Raw genomic sequence first — 24,475 nt, forward strand, 5'->3', positions numbered from 1 at the left:
AATAATATACACATTTTATTTATACACTACGAAAGGAATGCCCGCGCCACTGCCTTAATGTCCTGACGGCATACTGCACACTTTTTCAAGGCTGACGCACAATCTGCACAAGAAACCAAATGTCCACATGGCAAAAACAAAATTGCCGCATTGTTTGTATAACAAATTTTGCACACTGGCATACGTTCTTCAGATTTTCTCTCCTCTACAATTGTGATAGGATTGCTAGGAGTTTCTTTGGTGTCACTATTAGAGCTACAACACGCTTCAATCTCATTTTCCTTTATACAAGATTCTTCTTCTTTTTTACATGATTCTCCTTCTTTTTTATGTGATTCTTCTTCTTTTTCAACTTTATTAGCTATTCGTTTTTTCTGAATATCTTCGACAAAGGCTGGGGTTTTCTTCAATAAAAGGTAATTGCATTCGGGGTACCACAATGCATGTTGTTCCCAGGGATCGTCTTGTTCAACCCAGTCTTTTAAACCTCCCCCACAATAGAAGCACATGACCTGGTCTCCGACGCCTAAATAGTAAAAACCTGCAGCAGCCAGGTCTATGGGTTTCTGTTTCATTGCTTTAGGCCAGTTTTCAAAAGTTGCCAGTCTGGTCTCCAAGATTATCTGATCCAGATGTCTGGGTCCTTTGGTCTTTTCTATGCCCAATTCTGCCAGACTGGACTCTGACCTCAAGTTTATGATTTGGTTCTGGTTTATTAGCATTTCGGTGTCATCCTCGGGTCTTGAATTGGGTAGAATTTCCATACCGATGTTGCCGCATATGTCCTGGCTCTGTCTTACCCGTAATAGGTCTTGTTCTGTGGCGTTTTCTCTTACGAAAGGGCAGTTACTGTTCCATTTGATGTGATCTTCCATGGGTCTGTCGTTTTCTACCCAATTGTGACCCTTGATTCCACACTTGAAACACTCGACTATGTCAGCTCGGCCGCAGTAGAAAAAGCCTGCGTCCGCTAGTTTTTTCGGTTCGATTCGTTTGTTTGGCCAGTTTTTGAAGGTCTTCAGTCGGTCTATTGTTGTGTGCACTGGTAACTTTGCGTCGAGGAGTGCTATGCCGTTGTCTATTACGTCTCTGCCAAAGGAATGAGTGTACTGCTGCAGTAACGACTTCATGTTTTTCAGATCTTGATTCTTACCTGAAACAAAAAAATATAAATTACTTTTTATTCCCAAATAAAATTTAAGTTCGTGAATCGTTTAATGCAAGTTTATAAATAAAATTTCCGAATATCCACAATACATCCACATGAGATTTAATTCATTTTAAACCATGATTTCTTTTTTTCTCTTTCATCACTGAATAGTGAATAAGTTTCAATAGATTTTTTAGCGGGTGATGGGGCTTGCTCTTGAGTTAAAAATATATTTGTAAAAAATATTTCTAGCAACACTTGATCTTAATTCGTCGGTTAAACGTTTGTGAGATGAGTATTCTTTTAAAATTTTATTATGTAATGATGGATAATAAATTTCGTGCGAATAGTTTTTAGTTCTCGGGGAGTATTCTTGTTGGATTAGAAAGAATAAGTTCTTATTCACTATAAAGTTGGCAAAAAACCAATTGTAATTATATCAATTTTTGTAGTACCTCTCGAAAACCTGATCCAGATTTTTAAAGATAAAATCGAGGTATCGCATTGATATAAAAATCATTTTTCATAGCCTGGAATATTGTAAATCACAATCAATAACCAATAAAATTTTCACATAATTTATTTCTTAGGGAGGCAAAATTTGATCAATTTGAAATTTCATTCCTTGATTAGCATTCAACTGCGACTTTGTTTCTACTCCGCCGACTATTGGTTGGAACATAATGGGTTTTTAAAGTGGCGATGAAAAAAATATCGTATATATTATTCAATTCTAAGCCATCTTCCAATTAGGAAAAACAAAACAAGCCCACTATCTGAATTATTATCTCCACACAGTAAGCAAGAAATAAGCCTCGAGGTTGTTTTGGAATTTCCTGTATAGATTGGTCCTTCCAGCTGACCTTGAGTTTTGAAGGCAGTAAATAAAGGGAGAAAGATCCAACTTAGTAAAGGATATTAGTGAATTAATTATGTTATCGGATGCATCGAACTGTTGAACGCATAACACTTTTGATTTACCCCCACTATTTGTATTGCGATAGTAATATGGAAATTTTGAGGATCAAGAAACGAGTTATTTCGCATTAGTTGGTTGATAGTTCTTAACGATGACGAATCAAAATCCGGATTTGGGATTGAGAGGCAGTGATCTGTATGTAAAGAAGATTTTTAGCGTAATTAAAAAAAATTTAGTTAATTGGTTTATGTTTCTCTATTAACCATTTTGTTATGTAATATAAAATAAATAAAACACAATTTATGTGAATATCTGTATGTATTTTCAGTTTACGTTACAAGCAAGTTTTATTCTATTATTTCTATTCATCGTCGAAAAGTGCAAATTACAGCGGTATATAAAATTATTTCTCATTTTATTTTAATTACTGATGGAAATAACGGACACCATTGGCTTATTATCATGTTCAAAGAACAAAGGACATTCAGCTCTTAATCACTCAGATACTGCTATTGAATATAAGACGAATACAATAGGTACCTACTTGATTAGGTATAAAGGAAAAATTCAATATTTGAAATACAATCGGTATATCTACCTATATCTTATCATTTAATAAGTTTTCTCAGAATTATTATTCATTTCTTAAACAAAAATTACAGATAAGCGTTATAAACTAAATTTTCCCATAGGTTCTAGGAAAATGATACACCTAATTTTCCATTAGTTATTTAGACGAGTCATTGTTTATAATTTGGAAACAGGATATAAATTCGTCGAATGCAATTTGTAGTTGTTAATATAATATTGCATCATCATCAAATGTAACTTTAATTACAATTCAGTAAAGACCTTGTAGGTTGACGAATTTTTTGAAGCACCAAGTCATAATGGTTTTTTGAATAGTTTTTTTCCATGTTTTCGATAAATAGAATTGAAGAAGTCATTTGGGAAAAATGTCATACGTGGTTTTAAAAAGTTACATTCTTATAATTAAAATATTTTATATATGAAATTTCCCAGAAATGGTTTGTTGTGATTTTCCAAGTAGAGCTTTATAAATGTTGATCCATTGATTTGAAGGCGATTCTGTGGTGGAATATGGCTGGAAATAATTGACCGAACAATAATAGAAAGTTGCATATTTATTGCATTTATGCAACCTATTTCTACGTGAGGTTTTTCGAGACAACCTCTAGGAGAGTTTCACCATTCTCGTGGGAAAGGGAACGAACATAAAGTGGTATTGGAAACGGATAAGCTTTCTCTCGGCAAGACATTTCAACCTACAGCGGAGAATATCTTTTTTCAGTTCTTCAGCCGCTTCTTAGGAGGTTCACACACAGATATTCATTAAAACATCGTGGCAACTACGCTGGGATAGTATCCCATTCACGATTCCCAGCATTCCAATCTTCCTCTTTCCTCTTGATCCCCTCAAACTTTACAGAACCTAGCCCTACCACATTCCAACGAGATCACATCAATGACCGAACGCCGGATAAACGAAAAAAAAATATACCGTAGGAGTAAGAACGGAGAGATAAACGACAGAGATGGGGATAGTCTTAAGGCAACATTCCAGACGATTCTCAGAATCGACCGTTCGGCCTTTTCGTCTCTCTCAGACGATGCCGGGAGATCACGTTTTTGAAATTCCGAACTTTCAAATCGTCGAAAAACGCACTACGGGTATTAAAATTCAACACAACTACATTTATTCTACCATACAACGGGCAGTGAAGTAGAACAAGGCGAACGGATCTATAATTTGACATATGGCCAACAATCGCCCACATTTCGCCTTTTTCTACTCCAGCCGTGCCCTTAAAATGTTAAAAAATGGTGGAATACACTTCTACTAACCTTACAGATTAAACAGGATTATATTTGGAACTGGTGGAGCATATTTTTTGAGTAATTTTTCGGGTTTTAACCGAACCAAGCGAGAACTTTACCCGATCGAGAACACAGAACCACGACAGTCTACGGCAGAGAATACATCGACGGGGTCTGATGTCTACAACGTTGCCCGACTTTACCCGCATATTTCTCTTTCCGCGCCAATGGGGGGACTTGAACTCGATTCAACGAAGACAGATGGATAATATACTGCTCAACAGAAGGCATATCGATCACATAATTTTTGCAGTTGTTGAGAAAAAGGTCCCAATGAATATGGCAAATGCGATTATCTTTATATGCATTTGACTGATAAGCGATAGAAAAAAACAGACACCTTAAATCATTGTATTATCAGAAAAGTTACATATAATACAATTGCAGAAGGCACTGGTATACTTCCACGAGTTCAAAATTCAAAAACGAGCCACGAAGTGGCGAGCTTTTGAATGAACGAGTGTTAGAATGGGCCTTCTGCACGACAATGATTTTTGCATTGAAAAATTTGGTTTGACAGTTTTCTGTACCTATCACAAATTTGACAGATAATAAATAAATGCTTTGCAGGAGAGTTCCGAGAACAAACATATAATAACGAAAAATATAACCATGAAATCTGAGTGAATCCGAAATGTTTTCGGCCAATTTTGTTCTACAAGGTATGGCAGAATGAAAGAATTTGCCACAGAATTAGAGAAAAAGAGCCTATACCTCGAGTCATTGTATAATTGTCAAAAATCCATGTTTATCCACTACAAGGCAAATAGCTCTTAAAAAAATTAAATAGATTTTTGTCGAACAGCGAGTACGTACTTAATTTAAGTAGATTAAAAAACACTTTCATTATAAGGCTAAGTATAGCCATTTAAAAATTAAAAGAAGGGAAAATATTGTCTTCAAACAAAATATTTCCTATAAAAATGAAATAATTATATGCACTTCCAAAATATGGAAGACTTGAAAACTTTTGAATTTTATTGAAACACTCCATAAAATTACATTTTCAAAAATGAAAAATCCAAAAATTTAACACTTAAATCAGTGTCACGTCAAGTGATTTATTGGTACGTAAGGTTCTAACTTAAATAACCAGGTACCTAACTGGGAATAGAATACCTATGAATGCAATTTGATCACCAAAACCAGAACGTTAGTTATTCAAATTATCCATCAATATAAACACAACATAGAAAAATGTGAAATTCAGACAAAAAACTAGTGATTTATCTCGTAACCTTCTCGCCATTTTCTACCATGAAATAATTCCTTTAGCAAGGGAAAATAAAATGAAAATCGGCAACAACGGCGCGGAAATGGCGCAGACGTAGCAAGGTTGCCATGTCACATAGAAAGGCAAGGATCGAGTATCCAGTTTTTGTTGTAGAGGAGAGAAGGACGAGAATGGCGAAATGAATAATGAGATTGTTGGTATATAATATTTAAAAATAACATCTGTACTTTGTTCTCACAACGAAGAAAACATCGATGGGGTTACCATGCTATCTGAACAAAAATACAGATGAAGAAGTTATCCAGCCAGCATGCTGTTATTAGCATTTTTCGTGGGAATTATTTTTAGTATTTTCGTACATCTGGTATGTTTTGTTTACACTCGATCAATAGGAAAACAAAAACATTGAGCACGTTCTTGAGAATTGGAAAATTTTAAGAATTAAAGGGTTTGTTATTGTTCGTCTTATTTATTTTCAAGTAGTGACGTCGAAAAATCGAATTGACAACAAATCATTTCACCAAATATTGGCCATAATATTCTTCAAGCAAAGTCCTATCATTGGTAAATACGGTTAAATTTTTGGAAATTTGTATTTCTAACGAAATAACTGAAGTATTCAGTGATCAAACAGGAAGTAATTAACCAAAGTTTCAATATTTTTCGATAAGAAATGATTCTATGGTTCATGATAGCTTAAAAGATTGTTATTTGGGCGAACGTAGGTTTTGATTTTCATATATTTACGAACTTATATTTCATAATCAAAAGTTGTTAGTCGAAGTCAATAGAATTGGCATTGCGAAATGGTAAACTTTTGTATATTTGTACTCACGTCAGATATCAACAAGGTACCCATAAAACAGGTTTGAAGCAACATTGGCTGGAACCAAACGAGGACCACCAAATGAAACTAGACAAATTAAATAGGAACGAACCTTGAATGAAACTACCTTGAAATAAATTTGCTACGTAGAATTGGGAGAAAAACTACGTGCATGCGTCACTCTATTAAATATCACGAGGCAACTGAATGTTGGTATAAAACGAGAAAATCGATGAGCAAGGGGTAGTAAGACGATATTCCTACCCTTTCCAGGCCTGCAGCTCCCCTTACAACGTATTGCGTAATAAGTTCGTTCGAATCGATGCAAAACATGGGTTTTTTCAATTCGTTCGTCACAAAAAAAAAACAGAAATGAATTTGACAATTCTGGAATTTTTTATATCGATATCTTATCATTTTCATAGAAATTTCCGAGCGCATTAAATCTTCTGAGAGATTATTATCGCCATAGCAAAAAAACATTTTGATAGCCATAAGTTTCAGAGAAATAACAAAAAAAAAACTTTAATAAAAATGATGAAAAGAATCGGTTCAAAAAAAAAATTGAAAACGTATTATTACTTCAATATCTACCGAATACAATGTTTTATTGCAAAGTGTTAATAATTTGAACGTTCAGAACGAATTACTCCGGGTTCAAAACACACATATGACATTTAGTGACAGATGTTTACAAAATTATTTAGATATTATCCGTTGTGTGAAGTTCTTGAGTGAACAGAGTGTTCCAAATTCAATGCTCTCTGAAATCATCTCCAGAACTTTAAGATATACCCTGTTGTAGGAACGTTAATTAAAATTTAATGCCGCATTAAAATTTTAATCCTCTATCAAACGATGCTGGTAGCCCATAGGTTCTTCCCATTGAGAAGGATTAAAATTTTAATGAAGGCATTACATTTTGACGAACGTTTCTGCAGCTTGGTGTTGGAGAAAAAATCTTCAAGGATCGCCTATCTCTTTTTTCGAGATAATAAGATATCGAAAACAGATCATATATAGATATCTTGATTGGTTCTCAATTTACAGGCCATTTCTGAAAAATTACTGTTTCACATATTTCACTATATTATCTTGTTTTTTTTTATATATATTCGAAACATTCTAAAACATTTTTTTTTCAGTAATGTTATGATTTATATGATCCTCATAAGAAATCAAAAATCAATTACCGTTTTAGAGATATGGAGGAGAGTTGGTGTTTTTTAAATGGGCATTTAGCCGCAGATTTATCGAAAAACATTTCGTTACCAGTTTTTCAAAAATGTCATCTGTTTCAAAGATATTGTGTTTTTCGACTTCCTTCTTTTGATGGGACACCTTATATAGAAATATTTTTATTTAATTCGAGATTTAATTCATTTTGTGTGTATTGTATAATTTCAATCGAGTCGTATATAGGCTGTTCCATTTAAAAAACTCAAACTCTCTTATATATTTAAATTTATTATTACGCGAATTAATACCTATGTAATTTTTGATGTTTATTTTGAATAAACATTAATATTATTATTATATCTCCAAAACGATAATCAACTTCTGATCTGAATATCATATGAACCATAAAAAGAACTAAAAAAAAGTTTCAGAATTTTTCGAAAATCTCGAACAGAAACCAAGATATAGCGAAATATTTGAAACAGTAATTTTTCAGGAACTGTAACCCGAAAACGAATAGAGATATGATATGCTTTTAGTTATCTTATCATTTCGAAAAAAGAGATTGTGGGTCCTTGGGTATGTTTTCTCTAAATCTTATAGTTCTCGAGATACTTTCAGTGATCACCGAATTTGAGACACCCAGTACAAATTATGAAAATCATTTAATTTGACATTTGACCCTCTCAGCTAGACCTGGAAATGTTATCTTAATAAATGGGACAATTAACCAACAGACCCCCAAAATGGGGGGTTGAATAAGCAATACAATATTGTAATAAAATGTTCAATTGAATAATTTTTTTCTCGCTTCGATCTGAATAAAATTTTCCATTCCTAATTATGCAATGTGACAAGGGCTCTTCTTGGTCAAACCCTTCATTCTCAAACCAGTTCCTTATCCATGAATGAGGCCTTACAACTGAAAGGGCAGCTAACGGGAGTTGTTTTGAAATGAAAACCTACGGTACGTATTTTATTCTCCACATGGGTGTCGAACCCCCCTATGTTTATTATTCTTACAGAAAAGACGCGAATTCTTTAGAAATGTCATTTCAGATGTGGATCGAGTTCAGAAGAGAAGGGAGTCTTTGTAATATCAGACTTATTCGACCATAAGTTTCATTAAAATGCATTCAAGATATAAAACTTAGTCCCTTGGAATTGCAAATGTAAATTACATTTGGTATTATCGTAATGCAATCTTTTCAATTTCTTTTATTTTCGAGAATTTTTTTAAAACCGATTTTTTCCATTTTTTAGTCTTCAAAAATGGTTGATCGGGTGTCAATTTTGTTTCTCAAGAACTTGGCGACATTAAAATTCAGAATTTGCATTGCTACGAAGATATCGAAAATACCTATAGGTTTTGAGTTAAACATTTTTTGATTTGGTTTTCCGACACTACATTTTAAGAAAACTTTTTTTATGTTCATTATTGATTTTTTCCGTACCTTATTCTGAAGGCGGAATAAAATCCAATAGGACTCACCAAATTTTTGTATTAGATCATATTCCGAGTTACAAATATCTATTCGTGTTTAAATCCGAAAGAGTTGAAAAAAAAAAGTTTCCCAGATAAAAGAAATAAAGTTCGAACACGCCCTGCATAAATTGAACACCCTGTGTGACCGAAAATATGCATATTACTTATTACGTAGTTTTTGAATATGTGATAAGATATCATTATGAGAAATTATATTTCTATCACTGCGTCACTGTTTATATACAGTGTGAGTCTTTGACATGTACATATATTCCAACCCAAGATTTCTAAGGTCAAAAGACACAATTTTTTTGATTTACTATTTTTTTCGATTCGATTTTTCTCACTTAATTTAGTCTTCATTTTGGAGTTGAACGGATTTGATGGAATTTTTTATGAAAAAAAAAAAAGATTCATCGCATCATTAAAATAATTTCCTTCGATTTCATTCCATTTGCGAAATATAAATGAAAATGATTTTTTTTATGAATTTTCAACAGCCTGTATCTTTTCAAACTCACCCTATATGTATATTTATATGTATAGTATATTCATTTTGGCAATGGCAAAAAAAATGTTACAAAACCGAGCAATTTGTAAATTTTGTGTTGTGAACACTTTATAATGTTGTCGATGTACTTATTCTAATTGTGAGTATTTATTTTATTCGTAATAAGGTTTAGTTTTGATTTAATTTTCATCTACGTACTCATGTTTATCAACATTTATAAAAAAAATGATTTTATAAGAATTTGAATGAATCATAATTATTGTTGTTGTTTCTTGTTGTTTTGACAGTCTGGCAACGACATTATCCTCCGATTGATGACGTCGAGCCATTTCTTTAAAATAAATGGACGATTGGATGATTATTTTCGATAACTTTTTTTAATGTATTAGTAATAGTTGTTGATTCGATTCGATCAAAATGAAACGTAATATAACGATTATATGTACATATATAATTTCGAAATAGGAAAAATCATTATAAAAAAATAGATTGCTTTCGAATTTTATCAATCAAGATTAGTTGTGACATGGTCTGAAGCAAACTTCATCATCATGCCTTATTTATTCAGGTTGTTTACAGATATTCAGTCACGTATTTTTTCATATCTAACACATGAGTAATTTATATTTATATACATATACATTTCAGGTTTTCATCAATCAAGGATCCTTTTTCTTAATATCGCTTCTTCGTGGATTGTTGACGTTATCGAGATAGTCAAGAATTATCGAAAACTCTATATTTTTACATTTAGCCCAATATCAGTAAATTCTAAGTGGATTCAATCGATAATAATTTCAGATTCAGAGGCGTTCCAAGTTCGAGTACCTACTTGAACTTCAAAAAGGAGATTATGATATTATTTAAAAATAATTTTGCAACTGAAGTATTTCCGGGTATACAGAGATTTTTTTATTTATATTCTTATATCGATAATTAAAATCTTAGAGTGTTACTATAAAAACATTTGTTCTTTCCAATAATAAACTTTTAGAATTGTTCAAGAAAAATAAATTGAACCCCCCCCTGAAGTTTTGCTTCAGAAGAAGTAATAAACCATAAAGTGTTAAATAGACAGTGGTTTTTCTCATCGTCAAATCCTATTTGTGACTCCTCAAGAACTTCATTCTGTATAATGTATATCGTTGCACATACTGGGTACTTGTGGAGTAGTTAACACTCGATCGATGAAATAAGCTATAAGCTTGTTAAAGTAATCCTTTGGAGGCAGCCAACCTGACGCTGATTTTAACGGCGTATTTCTAAATTAAGTTGATGCATTGATTATTTCAACTCAAGTAGGGCTAGTTGCAGTTATTGAATAACGAATCTAGCCTTACTCAAGTAACTATGGGGAATCTGGTCTCATCTAATTCTCATTTGTGAGAAAATATGAACCTTGTTACACTGATTTGAACATTACTTCAACATCTGCTTTATCGAAACACGTTGGAGAACCAGAAATTAAATAACCAGTTTATATATTATTCAAATGTCAACGAAATTGGCAAAGAAAACATAGTAATGTTTACATTGTGGTGTATATTTCCATAAGATATAATGGCGCAAGGTTTGAGCCGGCTAATCGTTCAAAATTTTCCGGTGGGAAATAGGTATTCCCTTCAGTATAATTGTATGACGAATGATTACACAATAATTATTTTATTTTAAGCCTTTAAAATCCGTGGATCGAAAGGATCAAGTAATTATACCTATTAACTCAATAGTTTTTCAGATTTGACTGTGAACAAACGGATTTTTTTTATTAGATTTTTGGGGTGCACACATTCTAAAACGTAAACTGTCGAAAACGCAAAAGATACCTATCATTTTTCAAATGATTAGATGTAATTTTACGAAAATAGAACACTGGGTGAAAAATTAATGTTGATATAATCTACGAAATAGGTACCTACATATTCAGTGCTTCGTCAATGACCAACTGCTGTTGCTTTATTAATCTATAACTGTATCACACTTATAGAAATATTTATATTATGGTTATGTTATGATGGAAGCGGCACAATAAAAACATTCACTAGATTGAAACGACAGAGAATGACAATGACGTACGAACGTTATGTAAATATATTCTGATTGTTGACATGTGGCAGCAATGGAAATTTCATGTATATTCGGATTGTTTATTCAGAATATTCCAATGAAATACCACGAAAAACCAACTTTGAAATCCAACACACCGTGAAATCCAAGGCTAACTCGATATACGTTCTAGGATAACATGGAAATGAATCCAAAAACATTGGATATTAGATTATATTATGTTTCAACTAACATTTTCAATTCGAAGCTAATTCTTTAAAAGTACGAACTACAAATGATTGGTGCAAGTACTTTAATAGTATCCATCAAACAAAAAATATTTGGTTGATATGCTCTAGTAATGCCGAAAATGTAAACATAAACAATCGAGTTGGCCCTGAAATTCGTGAAATCACGTGCGCCACAAGGCAAAAATAACTGAATTACGTTCAATCTACAAGGAAAAAATGGAACTTACTTAGTTCCGTCGTCCATAAGAGACGAACGATTCAGCATTTTCGAATAATTTCGAAAATTTGTCCCACTTAATTCACGCTCACACCACTGAAAACATGCGATAAGAACGTAACAAGGGTTGTATGCCTTTTGCTCTATGGTAAATGCGGCGCGGTAGGATATCCTCGGCGCGGTTGAAGTTTACGATACGTTTGATACAGCTGCGCGGTACGCATTGGCGTAGAACGAGGTAGGGGTTGGATAAATAAACATAGAAAGAGAGAAGTATAGAGGAAAACGAGGAATTTAAAAGTACCTATTTGATTTGAATTGAATTCCTTTGAGGTACAATTTAGAGGTGGAAATGGAAGGAGGGAACTCGGTGTTACGATTTGAAAAGGTATTGTCTGCACCCACACCAGAGCTAACCCCAAAGCTATTGGCTCGGGCGTGGACTACACCAAACCAAGTTTTATTTACATTCACCCACTCTTCTACTAATTTCATAATACGTGATGTTTAAAAAACCTGTAATGGCGGTTGGAATCGCGCTAACTATATTAATATATTTGAAATTCTGTTCTTTCAGTTCCATATTGGCTCCTTACATAACACCTTTTTCCCTCTTGAAGTACTATCACCTCAAAAAACTGGGAATTGATGGAATATGTTAACTTACGAATAATTCAATCAAAAAAACTTTTTGAGCGCTTGTTCTCTGAACGTTCATTTCGTTATATTGTCTGTAATTATCGAAATTTATGCCGGGAATGGTCTCAAACGATAAGGTTCAGTTGAACCTTATCATAGTCAGTTGACTATGATGATTCTGTCATCAAACTTGTTCTCTGGAAAGATTTAGAAACTTGAATTTTTCAGGGTACGTTCAGTTCTCGAATGCCACGTTTGAAATAGTTTATGTATAAAATTCGACTAGGGATTCCGTAAATATGGCCGTTCGAAATTTTGTTTTCCTGGTGATTTAAAAACGACAAATTTGATGGAAATGAAATATTGCGTTTATAAGGGAAATTACAATTTCAAGCTCTGAGAAAATTTTCACATTGATCGCGTAACCGGGACCATAGAAAATTCAAGGAGAAGATCAAGAAAAGAAGTAGCTAATCTTTCCATGATTAACAAAGTTGAGATTATGTATGTAGATACAGGGTGATGCAAAATTCAGTATCAATATTTCAGCGGCGTATTTTTCAGGTCAAAATGGTGCTTTTTTTCCATATACACGTGTTCGCAAACGATTCGTTATCGAACTAAGGGGCGTTAAAATTTCAAGATTTTTTTAGTTTTTGTCTTCATAACTGCTACAGATATTGAGATATCAAGATCAAATTTGAAATAGGTATAGCATCGTTAGGTTTCTTATTTTTAGTTAATGTTTAGGGAAATTTGTAATTCAGATCACAAGCCAAATACGTAGTTCTTTCATTATGATAATAGGTTCCTACCTTCAGTTAAAAATTTAAAATAAATGAAGTGAATACAAAAACTTATTTTACTATTTTCTCGGTAACAATCGCAGATGCGTGAAAACAGACAAAAAATCCATGAACAAACTATATTTCATTTCATATGTTAGAATACACCAGCGGTGTACTACAAAAAAGTTTATAGGGCTAAAAAGGAATTGAACATGTCCTCTGAAAAAATATCTCCTTGTATCTTGTTACAATCACTCGGCATAGTGAAAAAGTAAACCCTTAAACGTCACCTTTATTTCATTTTGATTTAATATCTCAAAAACTGCAAGAGCTATGAAAAAAAAAACGAAAAAATCTTTATCCCTCTGGTGTGGGTAACTAAGCGTTTGTGTTCATCGAAAAAAAGTCTTATTTTGACCTGAAAATACCTCTTAGAAATATTGATACTGAATTTTGAAACATCCTATATAAATAATACAATATAATATAAAAAAATATATACAATATTTGCGTGACGACAAATCTGATTGGGTTGATATTGTAAGTGCAGATATCAAATAACAATTTCAAGCTTAAAACAAAAATTTCATGTCAATCGCGACAAAAAATATAGAAAGAAAAGAGCGAATATTTCTGAACAACTGATTTGACCAAGTTGGAAATTAAAACAGTAGCAGCTATATTTAAAATAACCACTCGAATGCTTATTTACACATTTTAAAATGATCGTATCATCTGAACCCTTCATCTAGATAGGTTAACCGACAACAATGGCGTCATAAAAAATAACAAATCATATAATATTTCACTCAATAAGTCCCGGGCCTAAACAGTAAAAACACAATTTTTTTCTGAAAAATTCGACTTTATTCGTCAACACAGTCAGCTTTGAGAGTGACACATGTGGGTTCTCCAACTTTTTAATACTTTTCTGTAGAAAGATTCGTTTTTGCTCTCAAATGAGGCCAGTGGCGGAGATAGAGGAAACAGCCCCCCCGCCAAAATATTGCTGCCTCCCCTAAAATTTGACATAATAAGGCTAAAATAACTACAAGATCAGCAGAACTATAATTTGACCCAATTTGTGAATAAAATATTGAAAGTAAGGAATAAGGTCAGAAATAATATGAATATGGACCAATTGATGTGTTCCACTGGGCTGCAATCAAGTACTTCTGTTGGATATCGGCATGGAACAAGTTCAAAGGTGCCGCAGGTAATAAATTTTACTTTCGCGCGCCGCCATGTGATTCCCTATCTACCCCTATTTTCACAATTTTTTTAGAACTTTATTGAGCTTGTAGGTATCTCCTATCTCATCAACAAATGACATTTGTGTTTGTGTGAATTGCGGCTTCTTCAATGAAAACTCATAACGATCGTTTTTTAGATCTTTAGGTGTTTTTTCTGATATTCCAGAAATTATTTCAATGTGAATTCACCAATGAGAAATTTGTTACCCAAGGAGAGGGAGAAATATGATATACAACTTTCAATTTTCGCGTTTAGATTTTGGAATTAATGTCCACAATGAGCATTGAACAGTATTAGTCATATGTTTCTGTATTATCTTTCTCTGAATTTTTTCTCAATGAGTTGTGTTATTGTAGGTACCTATATGAGTTGAAAAAATTAATAAAACCATTGCGATTTACGTTACTGGGAAAATCTTTTCGAAATCCCCACTGTAACTGACCGCTTTATCAGAGGAAATGGGATTACAGATGAAATTCCACAAAACCAAGTCATAAACCGCAAATGAAAAAATTCCCATTGAGGTTTTAATTGATAAGTTTTCAGAACCATCCTTTGACCTAATGATTTCATGATATCTTTTCAGTCGAGGATTGTCAATAAACATTGTCGTATGTGAACGTTGACCTCTGGTGATCAGTTATAGTCATGTGTTTCTGTATCATCTCGTTACACATTTCACTTATCGGGTGTTTATCAAGAAAATAAAAGTAATATTGTTAAAACCGATCCTAACATGCCCTCTTTTATCAAAGGCCAATAGTGTGCATAATCATCATGCCAATTGGTCTAACAACGCGTAAAAACTGCTGCTCTTGTACTTTAAAAATGTAAAGAGTATGACTATTGGGGTCTGAATGCATCGATTAAGTTCGTTAACGCGTCAAATCCAACCAATAGTTTTGGAGACGTTTGAAAATTTGTTTTCCTTCAAATATATATAGATACAGATTCACACGAGATATATTTACAGGTAGTGCACCTACAACTTCTCGAAATCGATAGCAGATACGACAAAACTGCAAAAATCCAGATCAGAGTTTCTTTTAACAATTTTCTAAACTACCAGTGGATCGCCAAAAAAAAATTCTGGGGGAAATATCACTGTAGATTTGCATTCAAAATTAGCATATCACATGATGAAAACTTTAAATTGGAATATCTATGCCAATTCAAGTGGAGTACCTATCTTGTGTAGGGAAGGTGCTATGAGGAAATAACATCTGTATCTCAAAAACAAAGCGTTTGCGGACTCATGTTAAAGTACCTTTTTTCTGAAAATCATCCGAGAAATCTGTCATTTTCATTTGTACCTCCAATTTAGGAACACAGTGTAGTCAATTCAAAACTGATATATTCACAAACAAATTGATTTTTGAATGAAACACAACAAATTGTATAACACAGCCCAGACAATTTTTCGATGCGAATTACTCAGTTCAGTTCTTTGATAAGTATAGTATTGAAATTTTCTGATGAGAATGATACAAAAAACGAAAACAACGGGTAAATGCATAGGTACCGATGAAGAATGCAAAAATCACAGATGGCAAATAAGGAGCGACGCCGACAAAGCGGATAGATAAAGGAAACTAATAAACTTCGGATAAAGACGTGCTCGTAGTGAAATAACTCATCTTGAAAGCGATAATAAACTCATAAACCGTAAAAGGGTCCGATTTTTCACAGCCGTCTCGATCTCAAAGGAAAGTACAATGATTATTCGTTCATTTAATGGAAAAATTTTCGCTTTTCGCCCTTGCGAAAATTCTGAAATTTTAAATTTTGGGAATCTTTTGGAGGAAGGCGCTCATTACCCCCAGTACCTACCATTCTACGCCCTCGCTCGATGGTACCCTGGACTTTTACGGAGAAAGTAAGGTAGGTACGATTATATTGAAAATTCGGTTTCTTGGGAAGGACATACTAACATGATAAAATGTGAGTTTTTTCAAATGGAATGACCTGCATGTCATAAGATATATTGAAAGATTATAAAAATTTCTTTCAAACGATATAATATGTTCCTATATCTAAATTGTAAGGTTCAATAACTAAAAGGAAGTTTTCATCCCAATGAAAAAGCTTATATTTTAGTTATAAATTTCCTAACAAGCTGTAATTTTGCGTGTGAATATATAATGAAAAGCAATTAAAGAATATCGAAAAAACCTTTTGCAATATATGTTCATTCTAAATGTTAAGAATTTAGAATAACGGTAAAAAATATACAATTCTACAGTATCCAAGGGTGCAATAGATGCTTGTATGAAGAGCATTCTAAAGCTCCCGCCACCAATCCAGTGCTTTTCTCCAATTGTGTAATAATAAACTATAATAAAAATTTGCAATGTTTTTCTATGATTCTCGGTTTCTGTTCTGCCTCAAAAGGGCTTCACCCTTCCACACACCCCATCTAGACGTGATTTACGATGAAACAACAAACAGATGCTTTCGGCTCGAGATTATTAGATCCTTACTAATTGAGTAATAAAAACTATGCCACAAGGCAGCGTTTTAGGACTGCTTCTCTTTTCTTTCTTTACATCTCTTCCTTCTCCTTGGTCGATCTTGTCTATTGCACTTACACTTTTTCTCAGATGATTTACGAATCTTTATTCATACCAGATTTAGTAGTTGTGTACAGTGTTTCCAACTGTTGATATAGACACAATCTATCATTCTATCTTCAAAGGTACAAAAATATATTTTAATATGGCTAATGGACGTGATCATCAAATTGTGCTTTGCCTTGAGAAGATTTCTTACTCTTCATAGAAGTTAAATTATAGATGACACGCTTTTTTAGGATCCTCAAATTAACATTATGTGTAAAAGGTTCTACCAGTTCCTTCATCATCTTCGACTCCTGAAGAATTTTCTGCCATTCTAGACTAGAAAAACACTTTTCTTAACGCTCTTGCTTTCTATTCTGGACTATGTTGATGTTGCCATTTTTGGTCTTATACAATAAGCCAGTTAAGCAGACTTGACTGCTTGCAAAATGCTGGTATCAATTTCATTTATAATTTGGGGAACTACGATAACAGCCAGTTTAGATGTGCTCTTAAGCGAGATCTAAACCTATAATTCTTATCGGGTAGCATCGTATTTGGAGTTTGTTGCTGCTGGGCAACAAAGTCCACTGTCATCTTCTGATGCATCAGGCAATGATTGTATCTCAAAATACGCGCCCAAAAATTTACTCTCTCGAATTTGTCAAGAAAATACAAAAATTGAACAACTACCAAATGGCTGGACGAATGACAAGGTTGAACTATTAATTAATGACTAATTATAATATATAATCAGGAAATATTGTTGGAATTTCGATAAGAATACTAGTTTCTATAGTTGGTCAATCTGAGTAATTATGATATACATATGATTGGAATCACGTTTAACAAAATGGGTGGAAACCGGAAATTAAATTGGAATCCAAGATTTATCTTTCCATACATCAGAAAAAGGAATTATTCACTGTGATTTGGATTGGTTTGATCCTTTGAACTGAAACACGTTGATGTCAGATTCAGAATTTTTCCAACTCCATGTCCTCAATATTCATTGGTTAATGTGGGGTGAACATTGGAAAATAGGTACTTGTATTAAGTATAACAGAATATGTCCTTCAGAATTTCTTCAACTCCATGTCCCCATTATTTATTAGTTATATTATACTGGGGAGAACATTGGAAAATAGGTACTTATCAGTAATTTGAACGGAAGTACGTCAATTGAAGATTAAAAGTAATGGGGTTAAGAGGGATACCACCAATTGACTGTCTCTTGATCTGTCAATATTCGCCCAGAGGAGGAGAGACAAAAATAATGTGCGGTGTTCTCAGCACATTGATTGAATTATCAGTAGAAGATGAGAATATTACAATAGTTCCATCGAAAAGAAGTAGATACTTCACGAATCACGCGTCTTCAAATAAAAATCTTATTGTCTACTCATTGTCTTATTTTCATGTTTTTAATGTGGTAGATTTGATTTATTATCATGGTCTAAATGACTGCATAATGTTTTAAAATAATTTCATTAAACTATATAAGTATACTAGGGAACAGGAGAAAATTGTTCTTCAGTAAATTTAAAAGTATACAGGTCATGGAAAACAGAGAAATTTAAACAACATTGGAGTCAAACTGATAGATGTACTAAAAATATGATATATCAAATCGAATCTTCATAATGAAATACTATTTAATTATGAATGTTCATAACTCAATCAAAATTAACTTCACAAAGGAAAATGCTTGAAATGGAAATGAGAACAAATGCTTTTGTATATAACACTAGATTGTTTTTAAAGAGTGATTTTGGTAAAGATAAATCAATAATTCAGCAAGTTATTCTCTGATGGGATATATTGATTTGAATTTGAATTTTTTTCTGAATTATTGTTACATTTTGAATAAGAAATGCCGCTTGAAATTTTTCTCAAAGCTATTTTTTTCTGTTGAAAAACTATACTTTCTTCATATTTCTTAGAAAAAAAAGGTCAGCAAATGAATGAATAAAATGTCAGAAATCGCAGTAGAAGATTAATTGAGTGAAAAAGCCAGTGAAGTCCAGAAAACATTATCGAATTCGTTATAATTTCTGATCTATATCCCTATAATATTTATTTTTGTTAAAACTTAGAAGATCATGCAATTTCGAGAAAAAAATATGGGAACTATAGACCTTTTTAAACAAGGAATTATATCCTGAATTATTGACATATCTGCAGCAAACACCCTGTATGTACAAATAAAGTCATTTATCAAAGCCTTGCTGGGTGAAATTTTACTCCGGATTTCGCTTTTTTGATTGCTATTCTTTGAATTAAAAATGTGCTCAATAAGCAAAATGTGTCCAAACCGCAAACAGTGTTATAATACTACGTATTTGCAGAAATGAAAAAGAAAAATTTCTGCCGAAATATTTGAAAAAATGTTAGTCCTCATCGACACCATTTTTTTCACAACTCATGAACACGTTGACTTTTATTCAAAGTATGGCATATTGCCGAAATTGTCATCAAAAAAGCTATCTAATGCTGTAATAATATACTGGGTGAGCCATTTGAAATAAGGAAGTAGTAGCGTGTTTTCCGGTATAACAGGAAGTTGTAGAGATCTGAAAATATTTTAGGGAGAAAGATCATTGTCTCAAACCCCAATATGCAAATTTTCAGCTCAAAATTATGATTAGTTCTCCATAACGTCTGATAGGACATCCCAGTGAATCACCCTGTATTTCTAATGTAAACTCATGCTAGCATAAATTAGGATAGAATCTTGTTCATTCTTATCGAACAGATATATCTAGGATATCTAAAGCGCACGTAAACTCCAAACAAACAATTTCGCCATAGGTGTTATATTGATACTACGTTATCTTATCTGGGAAAAATACTCGTCAGTTCTAAAAGGGAACTTCCAAACTGACTCTTCTCTATTGTGAACCTTTTTCTCAATGGGAATGCGATGGCGCCAACACATCTTGGAATTTGACTTTATCATCAGCAATGTCATTGAGTAAAAAGTCGCTCGCACGATCTTAGATCTATGATCTATACCGATGATTGCGGTGTTATCGATTACGCAATCCCTGATTTTGAAAGAATAGAACGTAGTAGGTATTTCATAAGCCGACAAAGCCTTCTCGCTTTCATTATTTGTTTAATAATAATTTCCGAGGATGAGTAGAAATGCTACATAGCGGTTTAATTTCATGGAATTAGGTATATTGAACTTAAAATTTCGTTCATTACTTTTAATAATGAATTTTTTAGAATTTTATTGCTTCCGAGTATACGACCTTCCCTTTTTATCACTCCCTCTCATGTATTTGGGTTTTTCGCGCACTAGTGCGGTTAAATGAATATGTTTTAATTGCTTTAATTCATTTTACCTGTGCTCAACACAGGTATTCATCAAGCCAAGTAGTTTGATATTCTAACCAACTACTTGACTCGAAAATTTGGCTCGTGAAAAATACATGCTTGAACTTGACTTGATTTAGGATATTCATTGCTTGACTTCATATCAAGTTACTTGATATTACTTGAACTTGATGCGCACGAGTTGGCGTTGCACGCCATATATTTCTGCAAGCTCGTGCGCGCTTGGACAAAATAAGGGGGTTCCCGAGCTCCAAGATGACCAAAGAGATCGCCAGCAGTAGCGTAACTAGAGTTGACTCATGGAGGCGTTCACCCCCACTTCGAAAAAGCAAATTCTTCCAATTTTTATAATTTTTTTAAAATTGTTACTCACAATTTTCTTTCATTTCTTCTAATCATTGAGGGGGTTATGCAATAACCTCCCTCGTTAGGCCTATGATCGCCAGTGTGACTTTTTTAGTAGTATTGTATGAAATTTTTAGTAGGCAGAAATTTGTTGGCAGATTTTGGTAGTTTTAGAAATCTAACATTTTGAGTATCAGATCCATCGACGGATGAACTAAGGTAAAGAGACGATTGGGAATTGGGAGGAATAGAACCTATGACTGTTCCCATGAATAAACTCATTGTTCACTCACTGAGGTTCTGCGTGATTCTAGATCTAGAAGAATCTACGCAAACATAATAAAATCATAAAACTTCTTTGGTGGCTATCGGCTGAGAATAAATACGAAATGTGATGGAATCTACGAAGGGCACTTCGTGTAAATTGCAGTTGAAAATAAACCATCATAGGGTATTCGTGAAAAAACAAGGAAACTGGAATTTCATTGACAAATTAGTGTTCGAATATTTCAGATTTATAGATATTCATTTCACATAACAGAATCGTTTTTTTGATGACCTTTATTTTACAGAGAATTTTCATGGAATAGTAATTTACGTAACAAGTCCGGAAAATAGGGTTTTTTTGGACGAATAGACAAAATTCCAGGACGAGCGCAAGCGAGTCCTGGAATTTGTGAGTCCAAAAAAACCATTTTCGGGCGTGTTGCGTACAATATTTTTTCGGCAACCATGTAAAATAATACTATCGCTGCTGCTTTCCATATTTTATTGCGATTGCGATAAAAAAACATGCAATTTTTTGACAACTAATTTCATATGAACTGTCAGCCGTTATCTCGGTTGCTATGGATTCTATGATTCTTTTCCGGCCTAATCCGGGAAGTACGTACTTTCCGGACTAGGCCGGGAAATGCTACTTTCTCAGAGAAAAAGCGTCCGGGAAGTGAGCACTCCCCGGACGGTTGCCGAAAATAGTAATTTACGTAACAAGTCCGGAAAATAGGGTTTTTTTGGACGAATAGACAAAATTCCAGGACGAGCGTAAGCGAGTCCTGGAAGTCTGTGAGTCCAAAAAAACCATTTTCGGGCGTGTTGCGTACAATATTTTCTGATCAAACAGAAAAGTTTATATATCCACCTATGTGATCGATAGTTGAGCTAGGGTAGGTCTAACGTCATACTGATACTGAAAATTTCATAGTTACGATAATTTTTTCAATTTCGAAGTTTTTGATTTTCTCAATACAAATCGTATAAAGTGTTTAATTTTTCTATGGGAAATTCTCTTTTCCCTACTATTTCAGAAATTTAATAGTTCTCGTAAAAATTTCAAGTAACAATTATTTGAGCAGTAATGATCAAGTGACCCTTTATTGTGCTCGCCTGTGTAGCATGAAAATGAGCAATCATGAACATAGAACACTTTATCTCGAAAACAACGAAGCACATGGAAAATTAACATAGTTTTTCCTGCCAATTTTCGCAATTTCCGTCATATGGCGACATATAGCGATTAAGGTAATAATCGATAAGATTGGCTATGAAAAGGGATAACCTATTTCCTGTTATATTTTCCCGGAATCAATAAGCTACGAGCATAATAAATCCTTTTGTTATTCCTCCAGACCTATAAAGATGTTTATTTATTCAAGAACTGAATCACGGTTTATTTTTAGCGTTTCTACGCAGAGGCGTATCGATGTATCAATTCTTGGTAAAGAAATTCGACCTTAAATTTCCGCTCGAAAAGCAAATAAGATTTGCAGTGGTGAACCTTGGTCCGATTTATAAATGAAACTAGGGATATGACCGTCTCATTATATGTCAGCAGAATGCTTAGAAATTTAACGAGACCAAACAGGACCGGTCTTATCCAAACTGTAGATTTTATCAATACCATATGTTAAAGTTTAAATTCCTAAAAAGAGATCTGTTTAGGTTGATAAATTAAAGTTTATCTAATCTTAAAAATTGATTTTTAGATAGATAAATTCACGAAGCCGAATTGTTTATTTTTCAATCATGTAATCGCGAATTCACTTATAGCAATAAGTTTTGTTGCTTAGCAACGAAAATCAGGGGTTACCTAATTTTGAAGTGGGATGATTTTGATCGCTGTAAAACAACAATTCACCTTCTTATCGATGTCGAAGTGACAAAAACGTGATATCAAATACAAATTTTAGTATTGGGGCGAACATTTATCAAATAAAACTAAAAGACTCATAATAGAAAATTTTTCTAATGGCGGAGTTCAGACTATAAGGGTTATGGCCAGTTGCACCATTTGCCTAAACATTGATTAAAATTTAAGCACTGATTACGTTCTGAATTCTCTTAAGAAATCAATTTTTGACTTGTATAAAATATGATTCACATAAATAAAAGCTGAATATTGTTAAAATACAATGATTGTGAAAACCAAATTTCCCATCCTAAAATACTTTTATTTCGAAGTTAATAATTTCATTCGTAAGCTGCAAACATTTTTTATAAGGGTTAATTTGGTCCTCGAACCGATCCTAAGTTTTTATCATTGGAACGGTATAAGGTAGGCACTAATGGTAATATTGATGTTAAACTCACTCTTTGCGATCGCCAAACGAACTGTTTTGTGATATATTGGATGGCCATTTTCACCTTCAGAGGTTAGTGGAACTTGAGTGGATTTTTGTTGTTTTCGTATGACACCTTTTGAACTACACGGTTGATTTGGATTTTCATATAATGATTCTGCCACTCCTTCATGACTTGCTCTTCTTTCAGTTACATCATGAGAAGAAGAAGGTGTATTTTGTGACTCCGGATCTACATCATGTGTTGAAGAATCATTCACTTGGTCGACAACATTATCAGTAGCATTTGATACTTCCATATTGATTTCTTCGGATGCAAGTGGATATATTTGCTGACTTTCATTCGATGTTGATGGACCAGGTTTTTCAGACAACAGTTCTTGATGTGTTTTATTTTGGATGCGTGCTCCTTTCAAAGAATGAGACGAATTCTTCGTTTGGTTAATTTTTTTTTTAACCCCATATTCGGACTTATATGCATGCAATTTGGGATAACTATTTAACAACTCCCAAGATGTCCATAATGCAGCAGACAATCCTTCTGTAGCTTCTGATGAGACTCCAGTTGAAGAGTTTGATCTTCTGGTGCAAGGTCTGTTGAATGTCATATTGACCACGGAAGCACTGTCTTCAGAATCAGATGATGATGCAAGACAAGAACTGATCTGAGGTATGCATCTGTTGTGGATAGTCAAACCCGTCATTTCCACGAAGTGTGTAATAGATATACTTGCAACTGTACACCCACTCTATTGAGCAATACTTCACTGACTGACGTAGCGTGACAACTTTGGAAATAGTTGAAAGTTTTGCGATAACGAGAGGAAATTCTAATTCAATTCATCAAGATTGGGTAGATTAGTGGCGTAGTCGACTACAATGATAATTTATTTTTATGTAATAATCTAATGTTTGGTGTGGCGTTTCAGTCAAGTGGTTTACGATTTTTCCTCACCTTTATGTTAAGGATTGAATTCATAAGATTTTACAATCGAATCAGTACTTAGTAGATTTCTGATCGATCGAACCTAGAGTTATGGAGATATTGGAAAAATAAAATTTTTGTAGGTAATATCATAAGGACATCTGATTTTTCCAAAAAAATATCGAAATAACATGTTGCTAAGTAATAATTTAACAAGAAGCATGCTGCATGAGTGCCGGTACCAACAAAATCCGAGTCGAAGACGAGGTTTGTTAACAAAATATTACTTTGCATTGGGTTTTTTCGATTTGTTTCACAAGAAATATGGTTAAA

At 33.4% G+C, this 24,475-nt stretch overlaps 1 protein-coding gene across 1 annotated transcript; it reads right to left on the reverse strand.

The window, feature by feature from the left end:
• Positions 1-23,985, reverse strand: LOC123671299 (E3 ubiquitin-protein ligase XIAP-like). The gene is made up of 2 exons (XM_045605049.1): positions 23,228-23,985; positions 1-1,153 (listed from the first exon to the last, which is right to left on the reverse strand). Exons 1-2 carry the CDS (start codon positions 23,919-23,921, stop codon positions 27-29), a joined length of 1,821 nt encoding a protein of 606 aa, XP_045461005.1. The 5' UTR covers positions 23,922-23,985; the 3' UTR covers positions 1-26.
• Between the last annotated feature and the right edge of the window lie 490 nt (positions 23,986-24,475).

The sequence above is a fragment of the Harmonia axyridis genome, chromosome 1 (genome assembly GCF_914767665.1).
Source record: "Harmonia axyridis chromosome 1, icHarAxyr1.1, whole genome shotgun sequence".
NCBI lineage: Eukaryota > Metazoa > Arthropoda > Insecta > Coleoptera > Coccinellidae > Harmonia > Harmonia axyridis.